The sequence below is a fragment of the Octopus sinensis genome, linkage group LG5 (genome assembly GCF_006345805.1).
Source record: "Octopus sinensis linkage group LG5, ASM634580v1, whole genome shotgun sequence".
NCBI lineage: Eukaryota > Metazoa > Mollusca > Cephalopoda > Octopoda > Octopodidae > Octopus > Octopus sinensis.
Genome location: NC_043001.1, coordinates 27,802,587 through 27,825,591, shown reverse-complemented (window position 1 = coordinate 27,825,591; position 23,005 = coordinate 27,802,587). Strand labels below are relative to the sequence as shown.

General features: G+C 36.5%; 1 protein-coding gene across 3 annotated transcripts in view; it reads right to left on the bottom strand.

The window, feature by feature from the left end:
* Window positions 1-4,898: 4,898 nt before the first annotated feature.
* The window catches only part of LOC115211865 (ankyrin repeat and KH domain-containing protein mask), a 123,943-nt gene continuing 105,836 nt past the window's right edge, over window positions 4,899-23,005 (bottom strand). For all 3 annotated transcript variants that reach the window (XM_029780595.2, XM_029780596.2, XM_029780598.2), the window contains 12 exons: window positions 22,175-22,371; window positions 20,950-21,164; window positions 20,603-20,721; window positions 18,270-18,734; window positions 17,495-17,603; window positions 15,068-15,214; window positions 14,803-14,949; window positions 11,267-13,269; window positions 9,702-9,890; window positions 9,327-9,544; window positions 6,711-6,860; window positions 4,899-5,555 (listed from right to left, as the gene is read on the bottom strand). In XM_029780595.2, the coding sequence (XP_029636455.1) occupies window positions 5,520-5,555; window positions 6,711-6,860; window positions 9,327-9,544; window positions 9,702-9,890; window positions 11,267-13,269; window positions 14,803-14,949; window positions 15,068-15,214; window positions 17,495-17,603; window positions 18,270-18,734; window positions 20,603-20,721; window positions 20,950-21,164; window positions 22,175-22,371 (3,995 nt within the window). In that variant the 3' untranslated portion in view covers window positions 4,899-5,519. The remainder of the gene's footprint in view (window positions 5,556-6,710; window positions 6,861-9,326; window positions 9,545-9,701; window positions 9,891-11,266; window positions 13,270-14,802; window positions 14,950-15,067; window positions 15,215-17,494; window positions 17,604-18,269; window positions 18,735-20,602; window positions 20,722-20,949; window positions 21,165-22,174; window positions 22,372-23,005) is intronic.

Sequence of the window (23,005 nt, the reverse complement as noted above, 5' to 3'; positions counted from 1 at the left end):
GGTTTCTTTCAGTTTCCGTCTGCCAAATCCACTCACAAGGCTTTGGTCGGCCTTAGGCTATAGTAGAAGACATTTGCCCAAGGTGCCACGCAGTGGGAATGAACCCAGAACCATGTGGTTGCTAAGCAAGCTACTTACCACACAGCCACATTACATTGACAAATAATCTTTACTTTAGAGTATTGTTACTGAATGTCTCTTGTTGAAAGATTTAGAAATAATAATTTTCCTATTCATTAACTGGTAATAATATTTCGAACACAGTACAGCCATGAAAACAGCAGTAAGATTGGGTATTTTATCCTTAGAAGATGGAAAAAGTTGTCAGCAGATAGCCATGTGACTTGAACCTACACCCCACTGACAATAATCTCTGTCTGTAAAATACCAAACATGCGTCCAAAGTTTGTTTACAAAATATAACAATAATTAGCTTACTGTATTCAGAGCTCAGGTGCACAACTAGTTAGAAAAGGTTAAAAGAGGGGACAGCAAGCAAGCATATAAGTAAATGAAAAATAACAATGAAAGCTAGAGGTGATACGCACAGTACACAGAATAAACTGAAACAAAATAGAAAAGCGAATATTCTTTTACTTGTTTCAGTCATTTGGCCGTGGCCATGCTGGATCACTGCCTTTAGTCAAGCAGAGTACTTATTCTATCAGTCTCATTTGCCAAACCACTAAGTTACAGGGATGTAAACACATCAGCATCGGTTGTCAAGCAATGTTGAGGGAACAAATACTGACACACATATGCATACATACGACGGGCTTCTTTCAGTTTCTGTCTACCAAATCCACTCACAAGGCTTTGGTCGGCCCGAGGCTATAGTAGAAGACACTTGCCCAAAGTGCCATGCAGTGGGACTGAACCCAGAACCATGTGGTTGGTAAGCAAGCTACTTACCACACAGCCACTCCTGTGCCTATCTAACAAACATTTTCAAATATTAACTATCGTATTGTATACACACTCACTTGATAAACATTTTAAAATCTACAACTGTGACACATTCTATATACAGCTGAAACTCCTTATCATCTATCTGAATTCTAGTCTTCAATGCAAATACTCGTTTTATCTCTATTATGGAACGGCATTTTCCAAACTTTGATACAAGGGAGACAATTCAGGAAGACTAGGAGAATGCGCGACCAAATGTCAAGAAATTCATAAATTGTAAACTGGAGAAAGTGAGGCAATATCAACGGAATGAGACATTACAAGTGTATACATAAGAACAAAAGAGAAGGGTGAAAAGACTACAAGACGTATAGGATGAGGTGTAAACTAGACAAACCACACTGAAACTGCTACATGTGTGTTTGTATATATATACATACACACATGCCCCCTTTTTTACCTCTCCACCGCTTAACAATTGGTGTTTGTTTACATCCCTGTAACTTAGCAGTTCAAGAAAAGAAACTGATAAAATAAGCACAAGGCTAAATAAATAAATACTGAACTCAATTTGTCCAACTAAACTCTTCAAAGCAGTGCCCAGCATGGCTACAATCCAACAGCTAAAAGATTACATTTATCTTAACTTAGCTATTCTTAACATTTGTACAAATGGGTCTGGCCTAGTAAAGTTTATATAAATGCACCATTTATGAAACGATTCTGTATGCACACAACAGCTGTATGTTGATGTACCAGAAGACAAAAAAGAGCAATGCTTTGAATAATATTTCAGAAGATACCAACTGCTAACAAGAATCCTTTACCTGTATATATTTTCAATCTAATTCTTAGGTGACTCAATTCCAAGCCTACCACTCCTAGTCAACATCATTATCATCCATTATAACATTGTGCTATTCTATTTCTTTTACTTATGAATATGTGTATTTGAATTTTTAATACCAGCCCAACTGAAACTATTCCAGGTTTTATGATGTAAATTTACATCACTTTAAAATGAACATCATAAAACCTAGAATAGTCTCAGATGAGCTGGTGTTAAAAATTTAAATACATTCATAAGTAAGAGATAGAATTCATCAGGCAGGTTTTTTATGGTCAGATACCCTTCCTGTTAGCAACCCTCACTAGTATAATGAACACCACTTGTATGATGTTTATTTATTATGTGATGTCAAGACAAGGGTGTACACACAATCAAGTGTCCTTCATCATCGTTTAAAGTCTGCCTTCAATGCTAGTGTGGGCGGAACAGTTTGACGAGAGCCAGCTAGGCAGAAGCCTGCACCAGACTTTTGTAACTGCTTTGGTAGGATTTTTAGTTAATGAAGTCTGGTGCAGATATCTTACAAATCCACTCACTAAGCTTTGGCCAGCCTTGGGTTATAGTAAAAGAGACTTTTCCATGGTGTCATATAGAGGAGCTGAACCTAAAAAATTGGGGTAAGGAGCACATTCTCAACCACATAGCCAAGCCTTAACCCATTCTAGTGACTTTCCTAATTCTATAATATTCAATGATTTGTTCAGACCATAATTTAAAATCAATAACCTTTCAAGTTATTTGCTTGGCATTCTTGTTTTTTTAAGAGTATACATACAAAATGTTGGCTGTCAGATCTTGATATCGGAATATTCACTCCCAAGTCACCTGACATTTTTCAAACTGGTAATTTGAGGTATTTCACCAAATCTTTCAACATTTAAAAATATTCATTTTAATTTATACAGCTCAAATAAAATTTAACCTGTGTGCTAATATATTTGTTGAAATGTAGTGGCTTTTGTTCCAATTAATCTTGAAAATAATGAATAATGTAACTGTCATTGCTAAGCTTGTATCTGAAACAAATTACATGAACTTTCAATGGAAGATTCTAATTTACATCATGAAACCTGGAACAGTCTCAGACGGGCTGGTATTAAAAATTTAAATACACACACACATTCGCAAGTGAAAGAGATGGGACATCACACAAAATAAGCATGCTATAAAATAGTGAAGCCAGATCTTAATCTATATAGCTGAGTAATTAATGATTTAAGCAATGGTTTTTTTAACCCCTTTATGTCAAGTTAATTCATGATATAAAATAGCTTGCTCTATATGCTGACATCTGACTTTGAGGTAATACGTAGCTCAACCCTTCCTTAGTGAAGTTTTACAGATTTATATGGAAATTTCTCATACTGACTAATTAAAATTTGTAATTGCTATTAGTAACTTTTGGCATGCAATTTTAGTTGCAAAAGCTTAATAAGCATGTCTACACCACAAAAACAAATTCTGAAAAGGTTTTTGAAGCTTTTCTTAGCATTTTAAATATCCACAAAGAAACGAAACTGAGGAGGAAGAAATTTAGGTAAACAAATGAAGCCATCAATGCCATGCCATGAATATTACCAAATTTTTAAAACTCACAAAAAAAATTAGAGATAAGGCAAATTTGCAATATACTTTTTCCTACAGCTTTCCCAGTGACAATCAAAATGTGAACAGATCTATCTTCTTTATTGGTATATTATTACATTCAGCACTTCACCCCATACAATTCACTGCTATAAAGGCAAGGTATATCTAGAACAAGAGATCTATTTTGTGACTACTTACATGTCATAGGTCTGCTGCATCAGAGTTGATGCAGGGTCAAATAATATACTATTTAAACAATACAAAATAGAAAATACAAAACCTGTAGAAATTATTCAAAACAGGTTACCCTTTACTTGTTTCAGTCATTTGACTGTGGCTATGCTGGAGCACCACCTTTGGTCAAGAAAATTTACCCCAGTATTTATTCTATCAGGCCCTTTTGCCGAACCACAAAGTAACAGGGATGTAAACACACCAGCATTGGTTGTCAAGTGATGTTGGGGGGACAAACACACACATACACATGACAGGCTTCTTTCAGTTTCCATCTATCAAATCCACTAACAAGGCTTTGGTCGGCCCGAGGCTATAGTATAAGACACATGGCCAAGGTGCCATGCAGTGTTGACTGAACCCGGAACCATGTGGTTGGTAAGCAAGTTACTTACCACACTGCCACTCCTGCGTCAACATTAACTTAATTATGTTTAGATTATTTTCAAACCATTAATTTATTTATCAGGTATTTAAGGTAAGCACCAACTCATTATTTTTCTAATATCTAGTTTGTATTACATTTTACTAAACTATTAGAGTCCTATTGTGCATGATGATGGTATGAAAATGGTGTCAATTAAAAACCATCAGTTTTCTCAGATTAAATAAAAAAAAGTTCAAATGAACACTATTTTATCTGCTTTACATTACATATTAATAAAAATTTCATGTGTTCATTCTTAAGTGAACCCTATGACATCTATCATTCAAAATTAAAACGTTACACATGAAAATAAATGTTAGGGGTTTAAACAGTTAAAACTATAAGATAAACTATTTTCATTATTTCCGAATTTTTGTCAGTGAACAGGTCGCGGTCTTAGTGACGAAAATATTTTGACAAATTAAACTTAAATGTTGAAGTGAATCAAACGGCTTTTGTGTGTTTCTTAAATGGCTTGGCTTACAAACACCTTCCACGCTACAATTGTTTTCATTCCAGCACACAATCTCAGATCAAATCACTTGCTATGCAAGTACATCTCCGTAACAAGAATATATTCTTTTAGCTTTACTAATATGGCTAAGAAAATCCATTAGGCTATACTTAAGTATAAGTTTCTTTCCTGTGGGATTAATTCAAGCTCAAACTTCCAATTATTTATTAAAACCAATTATTAAAGCTAATGTTGATAATTTGAAAAGATAAAAATGAAGTTGGAAAGCATTAATAAAAAAACAACGGGAGTTTGTCCTTTTTCTTTACTAGTAATTAACAAAGAGGGATTAACAAAGCAGTCATGATTTGAGAATCAACAAGATTCAAACAAGTGGAGATGTCAGAGAAAACGAATTTAGAAACACAGGAAAATAATGGATTCTCAAAGTTAATATTTTTATTATTTAAAATTACTTTCTTGAAAGACTAAAAGCTGTTTAGCTGCAAAAATACTGACTTGCAAGCATTCAGGGGTAATATAGAAATCAAGCTAGAATAGTGACCTTTAGTAAGAACACAATCCATGCCCAATTAGAGTAATAGCCTTTTATTCATACACTGTGTACACTATTATATTATCTTCATCATTGTCGTTGCGTCATCAGATTTACACATTTACTAAGCCTGAACAATAACAAAGAAATGTCAAACAAAGATTCAATCTTTTTTCGTACATCATTCCTGAAATGTTCCCAAGGTTGGCATTCAACTTGCACAAGCCATGGTAACAGCAGTTATCATGGGGAGAAAAGATTGTCATCCTTGCTGCTGCCAGTGTTATTGCCCATAGCTCTTTCCTCTCCTCAGGAGAGCAAAGAAGAAGAAGAAAAAAACCCCAAAGATTGGGGATATCAGAGGCTGAGTTAACCAATAGCTTAGTAGACCTGGTAATCATCTCACTGCTGCCATTAATGATGGAGGTAGGTGATCCTCTGTATGCAGGCACATCTGCTCAGTCTTTGGGGACAAAAATGTAATCAGAGCTCTAAAAAATAATCACATGGCATTCGGCTGATTCCACGAGTTCCAGTTCTGAAAAGGGAATAAACAGAAATTGCAATTAAAATTTTGCAGACTATTAACCTCATGTTTAGAGATAAATTTTTGTAAATATTTACATCTGACGCTACTAATCAATTAGGTTGATTTCTGATTGTCATCTACACTGTAAATAACTAGTTTGACTAAGTTTATTTTGACCACATTAAACACACCCAGCACACACTCGTTTGTTTGTTTCATTTAACGTCTGCTTTCCAAGGGGATCCAGCCATAGAAACCAAACTAAATCGGACTGGAACCTAGTACAGCTTCCTGACTGGCCAGCTTAGGTCAAACTGTCCAACCCATGCCTGCATAGAAAACAGACAGAGGATGATGATGACGTCATTTTAACACAATGGACATTCAATCAGCCTTTCATTAGTTATATAATTTCTACCAAATTTGGGGCGATACATTCCATACACATACTATTTTACACAGGTGCAAACAAGCCTGCATAACTAAGAAAGTTCACTTCACAACCATATGGCCGCAGGTTCAGTCCTAATGCGTGGCATTTTGAGTCAGTTCCTTTTACTGCAGTCCCAAGCCATCCAAAGTCTTCTGAGTGGATTTGGTAGACGGAAACTGAAAGAAACCCATCAAATAGGTTTTTCTGTGTATTCATTGTCCTTGGCATCAAGCAATAGTTGTGAATGAACATCACTGTAATACAAGTGGTCTCCTCATTTCTAATTTTCTATGGAAACATACACAGCCATGAAGAAATATTTGCTTGCTTAGAGATGAATGAGGTTTAGGAAAGGCATCTGGCCTAAGAAAATCTACCTCAATGAATTCGTCTGATCCGTGCAAGCATGGAAAAGTGGAAGTTAATACGATAATGGTAATCCCTTACTTGGATGGGTTGTTGAATCAAATGCTTTTCAAAAACTGATTGGTTTTCCTACTTTTAACCACTCATGAAGTAAGAATGGACCCTATTTTGCTAGTCAGGTAAACTTGAATTAAGAAGAGTTATGTACCTTATTCAAGATGGAAAGACTTAGAAAGGCTTTCCATTTCAGGATATATTAAAAACTACTTTTTAAAATAAAATGTAGAGAATAATACATACACCATTATTCATACTATATCATCTAACAAATATGCTGAAGTAAAAAAAAAAAAAAATTTACTTACTCCCTTTTCGCTTACATCAGTCACAGGGATCTTCATGTTCCATAAGTCTTTTGCTGAAGGTGGCACCGCATACAAGGGTATTTGTGGTGGTGGTGGGTTGAAAGTAGCAATTCCATTACTAAAACGGTGCATCAACATATGCGGATTGCCCTGTAAGATATTATTTTGGTGTTTACATTGGGACAAATAAACCAAATGTGGATTAAAATTATTGTGGTTGTTAATTAAGTTAACCAAATAAAAATATTTCTCAATTTAGAATCAACTGAAATTTTAATGGATATGGCCGATTTTTTTTTTTTTTTTTTTTACAGTTCATGTATAAGTATGGTTGTGTTGAGACAATTTTTGAATATTTACCACTACTCTCAGCAAGATCATACAGATAAAAAATATATTTAGCTTTGGTAAGACTCTTGACTAATTCATGAACTTGTAAATTCAGCAAAAGTTCTCTCTCTCTCTCTCTTTATATATATATATAAATGGATGTGTGTATTTTTCCCTTGTTTACAATTAACATGGAAAAAATAAATAGTTACCAGGGCAGCAAAAAATCACACAAGTAATAAGGACGTAACACCCTGTTTGTAAAGGTAGAAACTCCGGGTTGATGTGAAATCATCATCATCATCATCATCATTTAGCGTCCGTTTTCCATGCTAGCATGGGTTGGACGGTTTAACTGGGGTCTGTGAAGCCGGAAGGCTTCATCAGGCCCAGTCAGATTTGGCAGTGTTTCTACGGCTGGATGCCCTTCCTAACGCCAACTACTCCGTGAGTGTAGTGGGTGCTTTTTACGTGCCACCTGCACAGGTGCCAGACAGAGCTGGCAAACGGCCACAAACGGATGGTGTTTTTTTCATGCCACCGGCACGGGGGCCAGGCGAGGCTGGCAACGGACACGAACGGATGGTGCTTTTACGTGCTACTGGCACGGAGGCCAGACGAGGCTGGCAACGGACACGAGCAGATGGTGCTTTTACGTGCTACCAGCACGGGGGCCAGGCGAGGCTGGCAACGGACACGAGCGGATGGTGCTTTTACGTGCCAATGGCATGGGTGCCATTTGCATGCAATGACTGATTTTGCTTGGATGGATGGGTGAAGCATGACATAATGCCAAAGGTCTTGGTCATATATAAATATGGCATTAGCTGAAACAATGATAAAATCTCCAATCTTCAGAATAAACCTTAAAGGAGAAAATAGGCTTGGCTGGTTTGAAATAGTCGCCTTACATGCATCACCAAGAATTGTGTGAAGCAGTCTAGTTAATTTTTGCAGTAACACCAGCAAAAGAGATACACTTTTATATACTCGGTTTTGAATACCAAAAGTGAAAGCCAGCCAGGTGAAACTATTTGGTGTGCAATCATTATCCACAAATACAACAAATTTGATGTATTATGTACAGAAGCTCATCCACATTATACAAACAAATGCATGAATCCAAGCCTGTGTCTGTCTGTCTGTGTGTAAGAGAGAGAGGGCAGTTATTGAAGCAATAGCTAATAGATAAATTCAGATTCTGTAAGACTCAAATATTTTATAAGAAATAAAATTGGTTTTGTGTGTATAAAACCAACTCATACCAGCATGAAAAAGAGATGTATGATTATGATAATTATATAATTATATATATAGTTAATCCAAACATGAAAACACAACAATGCGAGGACGTGGAACAAATATAGTATTATTGGATGCCCAGGAAGGAAGGGAAGAAGGAGGGTTTAACGTTTCGAGCGGAGCTCTTCGTCAGAAACATAGGAAAAAGAAAGATCCAGAGAAGGGAAGACAGAGGAAAAAAAAATCGCCAGCGGTTGCAGAGTAGTTGATGGGTCAGATAAACTGCCTTGTGGTATTTGCCTCAGGTCTCTGAATTCCAATATTGCAGAGGCCAACTTTGTTTTTCACTCTTTCTGAGTTGATAAAGTATCAGCCTTGTTCTAAAAGCTTGCTACCCAATCATAGGATTTCAGGTTCAGTCCCACTACATGGCACCTAGGGCAAATGTCCTCTAATATAGCCCCATGTCAACCTAAGCATTGTGAGTAGATTTGGTAGATGGAAACTTAAAGAAGTTCATCTAAGTGTGTGTGTGCTCACAACCTTGTCTCAACATATGATGGTTGTAAATAAACATCACCATCATAGAAGCAAAATTGTTTGTCACCCGTCTTCCATGAAAAATATATCTAGCAAAGAGAGGAAACACTATCTTGCTTGGAAACAGATGAGGGTTAATAACAGGAAAGGCATCCAGCCACAGAAAATCTGCCACAACCAATTTGACCCATGCAAACGTGGAAAAACAGACATTAAAAAACTATGATATACACATCTCTCTCTCTCTCTCTCTATCAAAAGGAAATCAGCGGTGGTCAGTGGTCAGAACTGTAGAAGGATGGAGCCCTGCCTGGTCTAGAAATATCAAAGACATGCCATGTCACAGTGCCTCTGCAACTTTACCAAGGCACTGAAATTCAACTTTGTTATTAGGATTAGAGACTTAAAACGTTATTGCTCTAAACCAAAGATAACCAGATGTGGGAAACCTACAAGGAGAAAAAAAACTATTTCTAAAAAATCTATTATTATAAAATGTCTTACATGATAAGACTGTCCAACTTGATCTGGGCGCTTGCCATCCAGTAAATTGCCTCGAATAGTTGCACTCTCCAAACGAGATGGCACTCTCCCATCATTCGGTCCAGTGACAGTAGGCGTCATTATTCCAGTAGAACCAGTAGATGAGGTCATTACTGGAGTAGACATTGCAGCTGAAGCCATGATGGGAGAACTACTTGCAGGCCACTCGGAATTCAATTCTGAAGATATAAAATACAAAAATTATTGCAAATTTTCCTACAAATTTTCTGAAAAAATTGTTTTTAATAAATATCTGCATCTCAAAACTGAATCTAACAAATATATGCTTGCTTGGTAATTATAGTAACAACGGGATAACATTTCAAACACACATACCTGAACTAAGCGCCCATATCATTGGGTTGAAATCATTATCCATGTTGATTCCTTGAGGTTTTTTAATCATACGTTCTCCTCCAATGGGTTTCAAAAGTTTACGTTCATCCATAATATTTTTTACTTGTTCTAAGGGTTGTGGTGGAGGAGTGGTACTCAGAGGCAAAGGAGAAGATGGACCTTGAACGCCTTCAGAAAAGAAAGAAAAAAATTCTTTAATGTATGCAATGATAAAAATTTGAAAGTAAAACAGCAATAAAACCGTAATTAATATTGAGCAAATAGATGGAAATTAGTAACACACTAATAAGATATTGATAAAACACTGAAACAAAGTGATAGAATGAACTGCTTTATCTTGAATAGACAAATTAACTGTCAAAGAAAATTCTGACTGGGTCAGTCTGTTTCCCTATATTCTCACAGACTAAAGGATCACAATTATTCTTTTCAGTCTTTTCATCAGGTTGAACACCTTCGTGGCCAGAACAGTAAGTCAGTGTTCATCACTTTTTACCTATGGACCCCTTTGATTCCTGTTTTACTAGGATGGACCCTTATAGGCATTTGATGTTTAAAAAATCACATTTTTATAATTGAATACTATTAGGAATTGTATAAAAAAAAATTAAGATATTTTGTGTATTGTAGAAGTATAAACAAATATATTGCAGATAGATTTTAACTACGAAAGTCTTATCTGGCCTCCACAAAGGCCACTATGGACCCCAGTTGAAAATCACTGCAGTAAGTTAAAAATAAGGTTAAATAAGATCTACAATTTCTTTTTATATTAAATTATTAGAATACACTGACACACATAAAAAAGCAACTTTTACATCATTTTGTAAAATATTTACTCTGACCACAATACAAAGTAAATTGATTTCAAATCCTCTCATCACCCAAATTAGATAATATGAAGCTATTTGTCAAAAGTTGCTCTAAAACTGAAAAGTTAAATTTTAACTGAATCCATACACACACACACAACTGTACCTCTAATGCCTTAGAGAAAGCTATAAATACCATAATTTCCTTGTTTCTCCATCCCTTACATATTAAACACAGTTAGTTCATTTTCTTCACAAAAAAAATTTGGCATTATAAACAATGAATAAAACTAGCACTTTTTAAAATTATTGGTGAGCCTAACTTCATAAACGATAATTTTTTTTTATATACACTTGCAATATTATAGACTTTGGAGGCTCTGAAATTCTAAAATGTTGAATGTTCAAAATATCAAAGCCCACATAAGAATATCATTGAATTTTAATATAAAATAATTTATTTTTAACTACCCACAAGGGGCTAAACACAGAGAGGACAAACAAGGACAAACGGATTAAGTCGATTGCATCAACCTCAGTGCGTAACTGGTACTTAATTTATCGACCCTGAAAGGATGAAAGGCAAAGTCGACCTCGGCATATATGGATACACGAGTGTTAGTGTTAGATTGGCTCAATCAGAATACCATTCCTTAAACCACTTCAATAACTATCTAGAATTAAAATATTTTTGAATTCAAGTTAAATTTATAAACTAAAAGAATTATTTACCTTTTGTACGTAGTGCTATAGATGGTGCACTGTTTGGTCGCACTTGTGGATGCATTGGTGAATATGGACGCTGCACTGGTTGGTTAGGATTTATCATGTTAGTAGTTGGTTGGTTACTAAATTGGCTGAGTATGTTATAATTGGGTTGCATATCTGGCATAGGTGGAGGATGGGGAGGAGCTACAGGGAGGTAGTTGGGCTGAGGGTGCATACTGCTGTAGTTAGGGTTTACAAAAGTAGCATTTAAAGCATGAGTTGCATACATTGCAGTTTGAATGTTACCAGAATTCAAGTTACCAACCCCTGTACGACCAAGAAACTGTGCAGGCAAATTCCCCTGAGGTGTGGAAACACTTTTGAAATCAGGTGCAAGAGGATTTAAAATGCTATCTATTTTTGGAAGAGTCATAGGTTGGTTAGGAATGGTATATTCCTCCTTCTGACTAGACATAACAGGAGGTAGCATCCGTTGGTGTGCTGCTTCCAAAGTTACACCTGCCCTTATGGTCCTTGGAGACAATCCAGGCTGACCTGAATTATTTGACCGGGGTGACAATGAGCAACCCACTGAATTTAACATAACATCTGAATTATGTAAAGACAGTCCAAAAGGGTTTTTATAATTGGGCACTTTAACTGGTTCTAGATCTGATACTAAAGTGTGCTGGGGGGAATTTGTCCTGTGTCCATTAGGTTTATAGCCAGGAGCTTTAGCCTGCAAAGCAGCGTCTATCTTTGGTTCTGCAGGTAATGGTTTAGGGGAACTTCGACCAACTTGGGACGGCAATCCAGAATTCATTTGCACTCCGGCAGCAACACTGGCAAAATTCATTCTTTCTCCACAGTGGTCATCTTTTTTCCCCATTACCTGCTCAGCAACATGACTAAACAAGTTATTAAAAGGAGAATAGTCACATGGTAATGTGACAGGAATGGATGCTGCTTCAGATGAAAGCTGAGACTGAGGCATAACATTACCACCACCTGTTCGCATTACTAAGTTAGTATTTACTATTGAAGGAGCAGTTGGCGGACCAACTGGATTGGGGGCTATACCACCACCACCACCGCCACTACTACCACCACTGCTGCCACCACTACTACCACCACCACCACCACAAAGTATATCTAATGGCTTCATGTTGGGAGGAGGAGGTCTGTAATTAACTTTGGTGCTAGGTGTGATTGTAGACTTAATTTGAGGAGAAGAATTAGAGGAATGGGTTTCAACCTTTACAGCTGAGGTAGCAGTAGAAGTTATTAGTTTTATCCCTGATGGAGCACTGCTATAGGTGACAGTTGCATGGGTAGTTGTTACCACAGTAGGCACAGTTGTTGTCCGCTTATCACTCGGGAACAACTGCCTAACAACTTTGGCCTCTGGAGCAGATGAAGTGGCAACGGAAGCTGTAGTGGGCGGAGACCGGATCTGTACCTGATGGTGGGGTTGGGATTGTTGCTGCTGAGTGACATTACTTAACGACGCAGACTTCTGAGAAGGATGTGGATTGTGCTGAGGTGAGTTGAGGGTTGAAGTGGACTGAGCATTTGACCAGACTTGACTCTGCACAACACCACTTCCAGAACTTTGTACCAATGTTGGTCGTGGTGCAGAATTACCAACAGAGGAAGTCACCAAATTAGGGGGTTGTTGTTTGGAGATAGCAGGCCTTTGAACCTTATTATTCGAACTGTAGCTTGACAATGAAGGACATGTGGAAACATAAGTCCCGCTAGCAATAGAAGTGTTAGTGACATGGTTAGTATTGCAACTATCACTATTACTGCTAGTTGAAGCCACACTGGAGTTTGTCCATTCAGATGTTAACTGAGTCTGCAATGGGACATGATTTGACTGCTGATGTGACTGAGTGTGCTGCTGTTGTTGCTGGCTCTGTCGTGATTGTTTATTTTTGGGTAATATCTCAGCAATTTCTTTATCAGGATCAGAAACTAGGGCATTTATTAATAAATGAGCTTGTCTGGTTGCTTCAGCAGATCCCCTGAAAGAAAGAAAAAAAAAAGTTTCCATTAAAATAAGTTGGAAACGTGAAAAATTGTCTTAATCTACCACATAATAATGTTCCAAGTTTAGTTCATCATCATTTATCGTCCGTTTTCAATGCTGGCATGGGCTGGACGGTTTGACTGAGAACTGGTATGCTGGGGAGCAGCACCAGGTTTGAATCTGATTTGGCACGATTCCTACAGCTGGATGTTCTTCCTAATGCCAACTACTCCAAGAGTATAGTGAGTGCTTTTTACATGCTACTAGCAAATGTACCAGTTATATCTAAACAAAAAATACCTCTACTAAATCTGTGGATGATATGAGGCTCTAAAGGCACATTGCTTATGTTTATTGTGCCTGCACGCAATCATCTTCCTAACACCTTCATCCTTCCACACATGTTCACTCACCGCATTCTTCTCACCACCAGCTACCACACTCCTTTGACACTCTCACAAACTCAACTGCTCACTCGCCCTATCCAATACCCTGAACCACATATATCCTGACATCTTCCCTCTCTCACCTCTTCTCCAACTGCACAAGGCCTGTTTTTGTTCTAAACCACTTGTCACAAAGTCTTCTCCTTCAATACTACTTCCCCTTCAGTTGAGAGGTCTTGCCTTACAAATTACTTGATGATATCACTAGTGCTGGTGCCACTTAAAAAGCTCCTAGTACACACTCAAGTTGTTAGCACTAGGAAGAGCATCCAGTCACAGAAACCATGCCAGAGTAGACAATAGAGCTTGGTGCAGTTCTCACGTTTATCAGCTCCTGTCCACTGTCCACCAAGGAAGGTGAATATTCTTTTCTATTCTATGCACAAGGTATGAAATTTGGGGGGAGGGGAGGCCCAGTAGATGAGATCAACCCCTGTATACAACTGGTACTTAATTTATCAACTCCAAAAGAATGAAAGGCAAAGTCGACCTCGGCGGAATTTGAACTCAGAACGTAAAGACAGACGAAATACCACTAAGCAATTCACCCGACATGCTAACGTTTCTTATTTCTTTACTGCACACAAGGGGCTAAACATAGAGGGGACAAACAAGGACAGACAAAGGGATTAAGTCGATAACATTGACCCCAGTGCATAACTGGTACTTTATTTATCGACCCCGAAAGGAGGAAAGGCAAAGTCGACCTCAGTGGAATTTGAACTCAGAATGTAAAGACAGATGAAATACCGCTAACCATTTCACCCAGCGTGCTAACGTTTTTGCCAGCTCACCACCTTAGGAAGGTGGATATTAAATGATGATGATGTCCATTACTTTCCCTTTCAGTCATTACAAGCTAATGAGTAAAAAAAAAACAAGACATCAATTGGCAAAAAGACTATGTATTCCACCACAGTACAACTGTGATTATATCAAGCAAAAAGCTAGTTAGCAATATATCAGCCAGAAATCTAAGAGGAAATACAAAACCATTCATGACGAACAATAATTAAAATGTAGAATTATGAATATTTATATCTTTCTTGATGTTAAGAGATAAAAGCTCAGAAGTAACTTACTTGATAGTAATCAATCTGTCACCAGAGCCTTTCTGTTTTTCAACTTCTATATGCGCTCCTGAGGCATCTCTTATGGCATTAATATTGGCACCACCTCGGCCTATTACTCGACTGATAGCATTCGCAGAAACTATGATTTTTTTAGATCTATACAAAAAAAAACATTTGCATTTTTAATTATAATGGAAAAAAATAAAATATTTCAAAAATATAGCAAAATACAGAAACAAATACAAAAAACAACAAAAAATTAAAGAAAACTTACTTCCTTACGACTTCTTTCCAACCATCTTCCTTTCTCTGACCTCTTTTAGGACTCATGTTTACATTGTGAGCCTTCATTAAACTGACAGTTCGATCACTTGAATTGGTATTTTTATCTAATAAAGGTCCAAAATGTTCCTGACACTCCCTGTGGTGGGGGAAAAAAAATTAGTGGTTACCACCTAATATTACAAACATTTCACAACTGCAATCATGTTACCTAATATCTGTAATATCATTTAGTGCTGGTTTCCATCCTTACCCTCCGTATTAGTAACAAGAAAATTAATTTATTAGTCTAACTAAATAATCCAAAATATGCCATCTAAAATTTTTGGATATTTTTACACATTGATTTCATTATACTTTGAACCTTCTCAAAAAAATGAATACTAGCTTGGAGATTCAGCTTAACTCATTTCCTTTTATTTATGCCAAATCAACTGTTCCAGTCAATAATCACAGAGGAAAACAGATAAGCAGAACAGAGTGGGGAAGAGCCAGTAATACATGGCTTTCTACATTCTTGAATGAAAAGCCAGCCTTTTTTTTTAAACCCTAACCATTATAATAGGAATCAAGAAGCTATTAAATATAACTGAATAAATGAAACATTTTCCATCAGACTGGAAACAAGATTGTTTAAGCTGATAGTATTTTCACAGTGCAAGACACCAGCAGTACACCAATGTGTGGAGAAGAAAATCTTGACCCATTATTAAAATAAAAGCCTTTTTGGTTGCTGTGCAAAAGACATTTAAGCTTTTTTTTATTTTATTTTACAAGCCAGGGAAAAAAAGATTAACCATAGATGAAACGATGGTGGGATATAAATGCTGGACAAACCTGCAGAACGGGGCATAGAAATGTGGACAGTGTATGAAGTGGATACTGAATACAGTAGTGAGGTTAATTTTTATGCGAGTGAAAAAAAAAAACTTGCACTAGTCAGTATGGTATAGTTATTTCTTTACTACCCTATCACTTCTACACCATACCCAAAGCTAACTATTATTAATGTTTGACTAATATTTTTGTCTGGTCAAACTTGTGGCAAACTTTGAAGCTGTGACAATATTCATGTGCCACATGAATGTTGCGAATAAAAAAAAAAGGGATGCCAGTGAATACATATATAAAGAAAAAAGCAAAATAATTCAACAGCAGAAAGGAATTATTTAAGAACTACATATAGAGGTAAATTTATTTTCACTCTATAGATCAGCTGAATCAGATGATGAGCTAGTGATGTAGAGCAGGTAAAAAACGTGGTGACAATATCTGACTTAGTATATCATAAATGTGAATGTGTTGTTAATACTTCTTTTATTGTATATCAAGAAAGGCTCAAAAGTGATGGGATCATCAGCAGTTCCACGTATATGTTGCAACACAACTGACCATCAAAAAATTGTTGGGTAAAAGGCAAATTTCAGAGGAAAAAATATCCTTCTGAAATTCAGCCATTTCCATAATTTAAAAAAAAACAACTCAATAGTCACAGAAGATTGTACTAGCATCGAAGCATCAAAAAGGAGAGTATTAAAGTCAATTGCAAAGACTTCCCAATGTGTGTTCAAACCTACCCTAATTCTTTATTTTCTATTTACTCAAAAGGTCTATGTGAATGTATCTCATTTTGTCATTTTCAAACACTCATAAATTTCGAGATACATTATAGGTGCAGGTGTTACTGTGTGGTTGAGAAGTCTGCTTTTCAACCACATGGTTTCAGGTTCAGTCCCAATGCAGAGAACTTTGGGCAAGTGTTTTTTTCACTATAGCCCTAAGCTAATAACAGCTGACTGAGTAGATTTGGTAGACAGAAACTTAAAGAAGTCTGTTGTGCATTATATAACATCCGTTTTCCATGCTAGTATATATGTGTGTATTTATGTCTTGAAATTTGCCAGTAAGCATCACCATTACACATGCAGAGTCCATTTCCAATATTTTTGCAAAAACATGTCAGGTTGGCGACAGGAAGGGCATCTGGCCACAAGAAATTTACCTCAGCAAATTCCATCCAAGTCATGTAGAAGTGGACATTATAACGACAATGAAGATGATGATTATTGCATAACCTGTTTTATATGCATATTTCTATATCATAATTGTTATTTACCCAGGTGAATAATGACCAATAACACTTGTTATATAGAGATATTTAAGCAAAATTTTAACTTTCATTATGGAATTAAGAGTAGATTTGAGACAAAAAGTCTATTTAGTTTATCAAGTCATGCTACAAATACCACATCATATCAAAAAACAAATAATTGTTTTTTCAAACAATTTGTCCAAGTTTCAAAGTAAAATACATATTTTAGTTAGGAATACAGTAACAACTGTTCTAAATGCATCACAGACCAACATGAAGATCTGAACATAAAAATGAAAGTGTAAGATTAACAAACATAAGACTTACACAATTGATTTTTTATCCAAGCTTTTAGTTAATAATTTATCAATTTCTGAACCATAAACTTTATATGGTATTTCTAGCAAAGACCCAAAATCATCAAGATCTCCAATGGCTGTAAGATTAAAGAAGAAAAAAAATTATATAAAAACAGAGTATATGCAAAATTAAATAATACATAAACAGTGTGAATAAGTCATTCCAAAGAGACACTGGAATCAAGTAACAGCCATCTTTTATTCAATGTTTCTAAAACAACATCTTATGTGGGTCCTTGTTTTTAGTAGGTTATGATTTGAGGGAGATTTAGCTACCCAGATATAGTTCTTAGTAGTTCAATCAGTCACATTAGCATAATCGTTCCTAAGAAAAAAAACTACATGAAGTTTTTTTTTTCCTGAATATGTCACTAATAGGTACTACTGGAATCCAATATATAACCCTTTCGTTACCGTATTTATTTTGAGATGCTCTGTGTTTCTTTGAATTACTTTGAATATAACAAATAATTTAGTAAAATAACTTAGTTAACATTAAGTTAGTGTTAGGAACATAAATTGTGACTAAGGTTTGGTGGAAGATTTTAATTCAAAACTTATAAAAACAAGACATTTGTACTCAGAGCCGGTTTCAGCCGGGTTGGTAACGAAAGGGTTAAATATGTTTACTTCTAAATGTTAAGTGAACACAAATTCCACAAAGTATGTAACAATGGTAAATAAATATATCTCATTAGCTTAAATAATTTGGCAGAAAAAAGAGAAAAAAATCCCATACTTACTTGACTTTTTACCTGAAGAACTTGAATTTACATGGTCTCTCTTTTTCTTTTTGCTACTGTTACTGTTGTTGTTGTTATTGTTAGTATTACCACTTCCACCACCACTGCTGCTGCTGCTCCCACCATTGCCACCACCACCACTGCTACTACCTCCTCCACCACTTCCACTATTAGTTGATCTCACCTCAGACTCCTTGTTCCCATTCATGTTACTAACAGACATTGTTACCGTTGAAGTGGTTTGACTGGCAGTGGCCGAGGAGCCAATAGCAACTGTTGAGGTATTTGACAATTTTGTGAGCCTGCTATCCGGTGGTTTGTCTTTCACCTTATTTTTGCCCTTCTTATTCTTTCGCAACTCATGATTTAGACTTGAGTTTGAAGTTTGACATGTAATAAGCTTTGCTTGGTGGTTCCGATAGCGCTTGATCTTTGGTTCACTCATTGCACCGTTACTTATAGTGCCTGCAAAATACAATGAAAACTACATTTTCCACCTGATTGAAAACAAACAATTCTTTTTTTTTCAACATGCAAGTGCACACACAAGCACATGTCCATACATACATGCACTGTGTGATATGAATATATCTTCTGCTAAGATTGCATTCGTTCAAAACATCTTTAAACCAAATAAATACTGATGCAAAATTGTTCCACAGATTCATATTTATAGACAGCTTTCTGTTGTTAAGGAAAATGTTTTTGAATGCATTTAATTCTTTGATTTTGTTTTAGGCAATTTTGGCTTTTGAATCTGAGGTAAATTTTACTGGCACAATTTTGTTGTCTTTGGCAGGCTTTCCATTGTGCTGCCTTTGTGAATGTTTTTACATAGACAGTACTGGGTGCAACTGGACTGTTTTTCAAGAAGTTCATACCCATCCTTTCATTGTCTGCATTCTATATTTACTCAACATGTAGAAGTGATAGTATGCAGTTTCCATTTATATTTAATTTAAATAACAATTTTGCCTATTTAACTCACATAAATTAGTACCATATATATTTTGTCATAATCACAGTATTGTTATCCACTTCTCCACACTTGCATGAGTTTGACAAAATTCACTAAGGCAGTTTTTCTATTATTGCATGTCCTTCCTATAACTAACCTTCACCTGTTTCCAACCAGAGTAATATTCCCTCAAGGCGGCAAGCCAGCAGAAACGTTAGCATGCTGGGCAAATTGCTTAGTGGCATTTCATGCCTTTATGTTCTGCGTTCAAATTCCGCTGAGGTCGACTTATCCTTTCAGGATCAATAAATTAAGTACTAGTTGTGTACTGGGGATGATCTAATCAACCGCTCCACCCATCCCAAATTTCGGGCCTTGTGCCTAGGGTAGAAAAGAACATTCCCCCAATAGCTCGACATATTTTCACAGAAGGCTGGAAACAATGAGCACTGCTTGTACGAACGACAGCGAAGCCTATTCATAGCTATCATGCCATGTTAAGACAAGGGGACACAAACACATCCATCCACCTCATACACACATATGTATAAAACAGACTTCATTCAGTTCTTGTCAACCAAATTAGCCCAAGGTGCCACATAATGAGACTGAACTAGAAGCCAGATGACTGAGATGCAAACCTCTTTACACACACACAGAGGATCAGATGAACACACAGAACAACCATTGGTTTGCTGTGTTCCCAGATAAAAATCAAACATGCAATCAACATCAGGATATTTGGAGTGATCACTAGTGACATTATGGCCTCCATTCATCTTCCCACATGGTCTCAGACGTAACACGGAGGCCTACATCAAGTGCCTGGAGAAGATAGTGCTGCCCTGGATCAAGAGGATGGCTGCTGAAAGACCCTATGTCTGGCAACAGGACTCTGCACCATGCTACACAAGCAGGAGAACCCAGTCATGGCTGTCAGATAATTTCTGCGACCACATCACCCCTAACATCTGGCCACTTAACTCTCTAGACTGCAACCCCTTGATTATTATGGGTGGGGCGCAGTTGAACAAGAGACCAACAAAACTCCTTGTAACACCAAAGATGAATTGAGAGCAAGGATTATGGCAGCATTCACCAACTTGAACAAAGAAATCGTCCAGAAGAGTTGCAGGAGATTCCAAAGTCATCTGGAGGCCGTGGTCAAAGCCAGTGGCGATTTTATTCAATAAATTTACTCTAGTATTTCTAAATATTTTTATTTAAGTAAATATATCTGTTAAAATGAGATGCCAGTGTTATTTTCATTTTTGCATAATTTAGACAAGTTTATTCACAGGAGAGAGAGCGAGCGAGCGAGAGTTTTACTAAAAATGCTTTACAGAATTAAAATTGCAATAAAGTAGTAACAGACCTATTGTAGTAGTAGTAGTTGCAGAAGGTGGTTCTAATAGAACTAAAACATCTTCCTCTTCTTCTTCTTCCTCCCCTTTAGGTGTACTGTTTGTTTCGGGCACAGGAGAACTGTTTTTACTAGATATAATTATAAAAAAAAAAATAAATAATTAATCATAATTATAAAAGAAAAGATATAATTAAAAAGAAAGGAAAAAAAAATTGAAGGAATAAGTCAAACCTTGTGGTCGTACTTATTGGCTAGCTCTATCATTAATTTAGATACAATGAAACAGGTATATTCAGAGTTATTGAACAAATGGAAATTATGCAATCAATTCATGCAGAAAACAACTGGCAACATACATGTTTGATTCTCTTTCTTTTTCTAACTTCTCTTTCTTCTTCTTTTTCTTGCGTTCCCTCCGCTTTGCTGCTGCTGCCCTCTTGTTTTCCTCCCATTGTCGTTCTTTGTCTAGTTCTTCCAAAAGGATGGTAGCATTCTTGTTAGCTTCTGCCGCCTGCCGATCTTTGGCACTTATGATTGCATCCATACACTGCCTGCATTTTTTGTTTAATTCCTGCAAATAAAAAAAAATGACTAGTGTATTATTCAAAAATAAAATAAACTATAACTTTTCTGATAAAAGGATTCCATTCTACCAAAATTCATATTTGAAAACTAAATTATGCAGAATAACATGGCAGTAAAACACTACAAATATCATCACATATTCAAACTTTAACTTACAATGATATTAGTTATGAAATATGAAAGACGGTGAGGTACATAACATTAAGAGAGAGAGGGAGAGAAAATTAAAAATTATTAAAATGATTATTACTTCAATATGGTATTAAATTATTCCAAAAGAACTGACTGGATATTACAGCAGTTTTCATCATCATCATTTAACGCCTATGTTCCATGAGAGCACACGGGCTGGACAGCTTGACAGGATATGATGTGTCCAAGGACTGCATCGTGAACCAATGCCTGTGGCTGGATGCCCATCTCAGCACCTACTTTATAGTGTGGACTGAGTGCATTTTTTGTGCCACCTGCACTATTGAGGTTAGCATGCAGCTTGCAGAACTACAGGCTCTGTGGGGTGCAATAGAGGGGTCAGCTTCATGATAGTGGACAAGATATTGAACTATGAAAAGGTGGGAGGGGGAATGCAGGATTTTGTAAAAAGATCTGCATGGTTACTCACATATAGAAGAGGTAGGAAGAGAAGGAGAAAATAAACAGGAGTTGCAATAGATAATGGTGATGAGGTGCTTAGATGGCCCCACAAAGCACAAAGTGAGTTGAAGAATCAATTTGCAAGATTGTATGGGAAGGAGAATGAGGTGGGGGATGGGAGACAGACTACCAGAATGAGTAGGATTGAAGGTGTGATGAGCAAGTTTGGGTAGAATTTTTAAATAGATCAATAGTCCCTTAATACAAAAAAAAGCACTGCTTTAGTAAAAAGAAGTAATTTGGACTTAGAATTTTGTACGACCAACTTTAAGCACAAACAAGTGGAAACTTGGAATAGAATTGGAAAAAAAAAATGACAGTAAGAAACATTTAGAAACGTACTGGATCTGTTACTGTGCTTATATACCGTTGGAGCTCATTGTCAAGAGGGAACTGCGTGACGTACTTCACCATCCACTTCACTACTTTTATGTGCCCCTTCCGAAAAGCAGCAACTAAACAGGATACTTTACGGTTGTCATCACTGTCGATATCAGCTCTGTGGCCTACAAGTAACTGTACAACATCAAGGTGGCCACCTTGAAAAGAAAGGGAAAAAATTAGATTAAATTTAGGCATTTAAATTTTAGTGAAACATACAAACTATCATTGTGATTTAACTATCTCTTCACTAATATCTTTTGTGCATCTCAAGGTCCTGTCATTGTTGCAGTATGCTGGATTGTATACCTCAATACTGATGAAGTGCAAGCTTCTAGTAGGGCCTCTCATGCTGGACAGAGCAAAGGATAGAGGCCAGACTAACAAGGACCACTTCTTCCCAGAGTTAAGAAAGGGTTTGTGTAAGACTAACCCCGTACTGAGAAAAAAGCAAAATTACAGAAGCAACAAAACTGATCTGGTATCCAAGATGAAAGCAGCCCAGAACAGAGATTAGTGAACCAAAGTCATCAATGGCCTATGCTCCATAAAGAGCAAAGTGATTAAGTAATATCTGCTGCAGCAATTTTGAAAAATTAAGCTATGTACAACTTAGAATCATAGCATAATATAAATGACTTTGCAGTTGGGTACAGGCGACAATGTTTCCATATTTCTTAGTTGCCCACTTCTCTCAACCTTAAATTCTAAAATACATATTTAGTTGGAATAGCTCTTGTACCACATATTTTCTCTCGTCACAGAATTACAAATACAAACTATTTTATAGGA